Here is a 6,000-nt window from a genome sequence, read left to right on the forward strand (position 1 = left end):
TGTTAGTGCTTTGACCCGAGGATCCTACCAACTAATGAATTAGTGTTGCGTGCCCAGGCCTAGATGAATAATGCAAAGAGAAAGAAGTCTTTATCCTGGTTCGGGCAAAAGAAGTCCCTACTTCCAACAGAGGGGATGCGACTTATATTATTTGCACCTAAGTGCTTGTAGTATGGAATACAAGCTAGTCGGGAGAGGGAGAGGATCCCAAGTCCCTGAGGTTGATTGAGGCAAGTGACAATATCTGCGTGGAGGTGAGAACCGTGAAGTCCTCCTCAGCTTGAAGCCCTGGGCTCCTCTATTTATAGCCTCAAGGAGGGCTACCAGGAGCGTCGGAGTTTGTCGCATATGGGATAGGAGGCGTGTCCGAGCCCCTGTAGCCAGCATGGCATCGGCATGGTCTTTGTACTTGTTGTTGACTTGAGCCGGGAAGAGGATGTCTGGTTCATGTATTTGCATCTTTGACAATTCAGAGAGTTGAGGCCGAGGTCTGGGGCTCGGTCGTGTGCCCGAGCCTGTCTGGTGATCGTGTTGTCCTAGTCATAGTCGTTGAAGTAGTGATAAGTATGGCAAAAAGCTCTTGGCAATCCGTAGAGTATCTGACGTCAGCTCTGTAGCTTCTGGTGACGTCGAGTGTCCTTTTGTCGATACTATCAAGGTTGAAGCCACACTCGGGCGAGACGGAAGTCTTCCTGAGACCATGGTCGAGCCTGCTCTGGAGCTTGCGGTCGTGCAGGAAACAGTTGAAGCAGTGGCCTTCTGCGAGATTCACGAGGGCAATTGGCCGAGGCCGAGCTCGGGCGAGGCGGAGTTTGCTCCGAGGCTAAGGCCGATAGGTAGGTATCAATCTCCTTTGCTTGCTGATGAAATGAAACCTTTGGTTGAATATGATAATGATAATGGTATTGTGTGAGATTCACTTATGTTAATTATTCTTAATGTTTTACTAGTTCTGTATGGCCTCATGATTCATTTAATTCAATGTAGATGCACACTCACCTAGGGATGGCAACGGGGAATTCCCTGCCGGGGAATAGCTCCCCATCTCCGTCCCCGCGACGAAAAACTTCCTCGCGGGGATCCCACGAACGCTTGCGGGGAGCATTTCTTCCTCATCCCCGTTCCCCGCGGGGATAAATCCCCAACGGGGATCCCCATCCCAGTTTAAATTACAATTAATACATACGTACTTTGCTATTAAAGTTAAATATTGTCACTTATACACATTGTTAGATATAAGAAATCATTATGCATACATCAAAATGAACACATTTGTACAATTAGTGATCTCTTGATAAGGTAATTACTTATTTTTGTCGTTAACTAGTACACAAAACATAGTCACGTACAAGTTTAACGGGTCCCCGCGGGGAACAGGGATGGTGAATGCTTCCCCGTCCTCATCCCCGTTTACCCGTCGGGGGATAAATTTTCCCCGTTTATATCCCCGCGGGGGAAGTTTCTTCCCCATCTCCATCCCCTAATGGAGGAATTCCCCGCGGGGAATCGGGGATCGGGTCCCTGTTGCCATCTCTACACTCACCTGTTGGCCAAGGAAGGGGTCGGGGTCGTGGGCAGGCCGTGAGGTTGAGTAAAACATAAGTTCATCACATGTTCAATTGTTCCTTACATATTATGTTTCAAGAAACGGGTACAATGACTATGCTGATGTGGGTATGGGCAATGGATTTCAGGGGGCTGTGGCAGGATGGAGGCTATTACGAGGTGGGTAGCCTCACATTCATCGTTTAATACTCCAATACTCCCTCCGTTAAATTGTACTTTTGGCTTTTCAGATATAGTTTTAATCATGTGTCTATACCTAGTGACTAGTATATAAGTAGCTTGTATGGAAAACAATGCCGCTTGCTAATCTAGTGCAATCGGTTTAGGTTGCTCTTCACCATTGATTCGGTCCATCCACGTTAAGGCTGACCGCTGACCGCAGTGATGAACTGCACAGGTAACGCTACGAACATCCAGTTGAAAAAATGGTGCAGCCATGTACGTTATATGATACTCTAAATTTAGAGTGGCAAAGGAAACCTCATCTGTGAAGTTCACTCGCTCCTACTCCAATAGTGCACAATGGCGACAGGTGTGCTGCACTGCAGGTGTGGGTGGTGGGGCCCACAGCAGATGTGTTTGATATATATTGATGCACTGCAGGTGTAGAGTATGGTAAAAATATGATATAATAAATGGTAGTTGGTATAGAGTAGATATATAGGGTAATTGTGACCGCGGAGAATTGTTGGATAGAGTAGAGAATCTCGCTGATCAGGATAGAATATCCTTTTTAAGGTAGAGAAATAGAGTAGTATGAGTGCGGATAGCCTAAGCCCTCTACTCACACACCTTGATGGGCCATTGTACCCTGAGTTTGGAGAGTGGTATGCCACTAATATAAACTATAACTTATTAGTAAACAAATGGGGATGTAGCTCAGATGGTAGAGCGCTCGCTTAGCATGCGAGAGGTACGGGGATCGATACCCCGCATCTCCAAATGTTTTTATTATTTGTTTTCTCTGTTTGTCTGACATTAATACTGATTTATTCTTTTAAACATGCTGGTTCTTTTAAACACCCCAAAAAACGCATCCTAACCCAACCACAGCAGCAGCATATACCTGAAACTGCTCATTCAGAAGAAATAAAGAAAAGAGTAACATAATTTTCTTAGCAATATTCACAGGCACACAAATTCGAAAAAAACTGCATCAACATAATAGAATCATCAGCTGACGCAAACCCCTCGTATCCAGGGAACATGCGGGAGTTACATCTTCAAGGACAAACAGATCATTTGTCTCAAAAAAACATGACAGATGCAAATCAGCTCTATGTCAGAGCGGGAGCAGTAGAACAGGGCAAGGGATGAATTCAGCGAGCAAATTCCCATCGACATGCTTGGAGTGGATTGCCTCCATGCTTAGCACAACCAGGTCTAAGTCCCACTCATCAGCAACTTCCCCGATGATAACTGTTGGTTTCTGCCCTTCCCCAAGACGCTCCATCAATCTAAACTCCGAAAATCCGCCTGCACATGTGCAATGAATATCAGCACTGCCGTATAAAGAAATAACACAAAAGGCGGTGTTGATGAGTCAAATGGCACCACAAAACCTTCTGAGAGATGCCATCTAATGCTTGACATTTGAGTATCATGCTCTGGGACAGACTCCTTTGGTTTATCGTCAATAACTACAATTAACGACGTAGTTAGACATTAGAATACTACCATACAATAGGTCTAATTTCTTAAGTAAGAATAAATGTGAAATACATGAACCACATATATAACAACATTTCAGATTGTGAACGTACCAACTACAGTAATATCTGCTCCATACTTCTTTGCGAGGGAAGCGGTTGTTGCTGCAGCCTGTTGTGCCATACAAACCGTTACGGGCAAAGCAACTATTTGCCAGCGATGGAAGAGTAAGTTGTGGATATAGGACATTATCAACATAAACAACCAGCCCTAAAGGAAAAAGGTTTTCCAACCTATCTTCCTTACAGTGACTGTCAGTCTAAATCAGAAGTGGCGAGAGACCTAGAGTCAAGCTTGCCTGATGTTCCATATTAAACGATGCAAATAAGATTATAACAAATAATAGGAAGTATCTTGCAGCCGTGTCTACATTAAGAAGTTGCAATTATGTATCCCATACATATTCATTACAAACTCCTTACAAATTATTTAGAACACTATTCACCAGTTTAAGGATTTTCAAGATAAAGACGAACCTGTCTTGTGCCTTCAGAAAGGTAAGGGTTGCGATCAAGGACTGGAAGCAGAACATGTTTAACTTGCGAGAGTGCATCAACAGCCAAAACACTTCCAGATTCATTTACTTCTGCCCTCACTGATAATATCCAAACAGAAGAAAAAAAAGTATTAAGCAGTAGTATCTTTGGCTTGATGAATGGTTCACAGTACCAAGTAAAATAAATTATAAAGGAACACTCTAATTTCTATACCTAATTTAAAGAGCCAAAATTTATCCCTGTTTTTTTTGTCTGGCCCTCCCACATTTACCTTAAACTGTCTTTGGCTTAAGGACGCACAGGCACATGGCACTCAAGCTCCATATGGAATTCAAGTTTGTTGTTTGTCCACGTTGTAAGCAATCTACAATCTGAAATCAAACAGATTTCCTCTAATCCCCAAATAAATCTAAACTAAGAAAAGTGACCCATATATTCCCCAATGTGTGTGCAAAGAAAACAATTCATAAATGAGCTAAATTTAGGCCACTATTACAATTGTCTCCTCGAAAGCAACTCAACAGCACTTATTCATGCAATAATCAATTTGACTTATGGAACTCCTGTTATCAAATTAGGCCAGCTTTACTGAAGAAATGATTATGATGCAGAAGATAAAAAATGACAATCATAACTCTATATTCATCTAGGGACTACAGGAGCATGATCCTACAACTGGCAATGAAATCGGTGCTCATTTGAACTTGGACAAGACAAGAACAGTTAAAAGGTAGTTAATTTCACAGAACTAAATTTCTGTGCTTAGCTATTTGAGAGCTACAAGTCTACAACTTCCGTAACCAATTTCACAGAAATACAATCACTTTGTGCCATCACGTTCACAGACCTATGACATTTTGTGTGGACCCATATATTACAGCCACACAAGTGTGGACCGAGTGATCGACATGCATGCCGACTTAGGCCCTATTTGTTTACCCACTAGATTATATAATCCAACTTAAATAAGTTGAAAGGTAAACAAACAACACATATTATTAGGTGGATTATGTAATCTAGATAACTAGATTATGATAATTCATAAGCAGGTCAATAGGTGCTTATATAATCCATAAGTTGGATTATATAATGCTGGAAGGAAACAAACAGAGCCTTAGTTTGTGTGACACTAAGGGCACAAATAGTTTTAGGATTGGGAAACTGATCTCAGAAAGTTGCAGTTCCTTGATAGTTAGACACGAATATTTGTAGTTTTGTGAAATTAAATAGAATCATGTTTTTCAGTTTCACAGTTCAACATGACCCGAACTAAGAGAGAACCTGTTTTACTATTCTGATCTTTCACCACTTCCAATCTGACAAAAAGTTCTTAGAATGAACTTCAATTTGACAAATGAACTCGGATGACCCCCCCCCCCAGATGGCCCTACGTTCTGGCATTTCAATAGACATTTGGCATGATCAAGAGCGGCGAGGCCTAAAGAGACCCTACTCCCTACACTAAAGCAGGTCTCGGGCACGCGCACCGAGCGGGAGCGGAAAGAAAGTGCGGGCTTAAGCTAAGAGTATTGGGGCAACACAAACAGGGATTACCTCCGTGACGGGATCCTCGGCGCTGGCGCGCAGCGGCGAGCGAGACGCTCTTCTTGGCCGGCGAGAAGGCGGCGACCTCCGACGCGGGGGTCGCGCAGACGCGGTAGGGCGGCACGGGAAGCAGCGAGCTGGCAAAGGCCATGGTGGCCGGGCGAGTGGTTTCGATTGGGCTACCTTGGAGGGGAGGCGGCTGTTGCGGCGCGGCGGCGAGGGAAGGTTGGCGACTTCTGGAACGGCGTGGAGACTGAAGAGGACACAGGAGAGACCGATAGGATCCGTGGACGATGGCCGACGGGGACGTGCGGAAGGACAGGTGGTGGCCGTATACCGGGGGAGCCGGACGGTGGCCCACGACGGCTGTGGTGTGGATGGATAAGGCCCCGTTCCAATCTCGCGAGATAAACTTTAGCAGCTTATTTTAGCTACTTTTAGTCATTTATAATCTAAACAGGAGAGCTAATGATGATAATTTAAGCTAAACTTTAGCACTTCAATTCATATAGCTAAAGTTTAGCAGGAAGCTAAAGTTTATCCCGTGAGATTGAAACGGGGCCTAAGTCTTGGTAGTGTTGCTCTTTTTTCTATTTCTCATGATCTCTTTCTGTGCTTGGTCACTGCTCTCGGCTCTGTTGGGAAGCACTTTAAAAATTATAGTTTTGTTTTTTCAGCTTCA

The 6,000-nt window shown here is 43.9% G+C and overlaps 1 protein-coding gene and 1 non-coding gene across 2 annotated transcripts; one reads left to right on the plus strand and one right to left on the minus strand.

Annotated features, from left to right (window-relative positions):
- Positions 1 to 2,434: 2,434 nt before the first annotated feature.
- On the plus strand, positions 2,435 to 2,507 carry TRNAA-AGC (transfer RNA alanine (anticodon AGC)). Its single transcript has one exon. It is a non-coding gene; the product is annotated as a tRNA-Ala (tRNA).
- Positions 2,508 to 2,664: 157 nt separating this feature from the next.
- On the minus strand, positions 2,665 to 5,611 carry LOC100193714 (universal stress family protein). The gene is made up of 5 exons (NM_001358895.1): positions 5,328 to 5,611; positions 3,753 to 3,871; positions 3,330 to 3,387; positions 3,129 to 3,206; positions 2,665 to 3,042 (listed from the first exon to the last, which is right to left on the minus strand). Exons 1-5 carry the CDS (start codon positions 5,467 to 5,469, stop codon positions 2,849 to 2,851), a joined length of 591 nt encoding a protein of 196 aa, NP_001345824.1. The 5' UTR covers positions 5,470 to 5,611; the 3' UTR covers positions 2,665 to 2,848.
- Positions 5,612 to 6,000: the final 389 nt, after the last annotated feature.

Source organism: Zea mays, chromosome 7, assembly GCF_902167145.1.
Source record: "Zea mays cultivar B73 chromosome 7, Zm-B73-REFERENCE-NAM-5.0, whole genome shotgun sequence".
Lineage (NCBI taxonomy): Eukaryota > Viridiplantae > Streptophyta > Magnoliopsida > Poales > Poaceae > Zea > Zea mays.

Bases quoted from the DNA above. Each gene is read 5' to 3' on its own strand.
- LOC100193714 (NM_001358895.1), bottom strand. From the start codon at position 5,469: ATGGCCTTTGCCAGCTCGCTGCTTCCCGTGCCGCCCTACCGCGTCTGC. The intron at 3,872-5,327 runs GTAATCCCTGTT...GGATATTATCAG, and splicing joins CCGAGGATCCCGTCACGGAG to TGAGGGCAGAAGTAAATGAA. The intron at 3,207-3,329 runs GTACGTTCACAA...CGTTAATTGTAG, and splicing joins AGCAGATATTACTGTAGTTG to TTATTGACGATAAACCAAAG.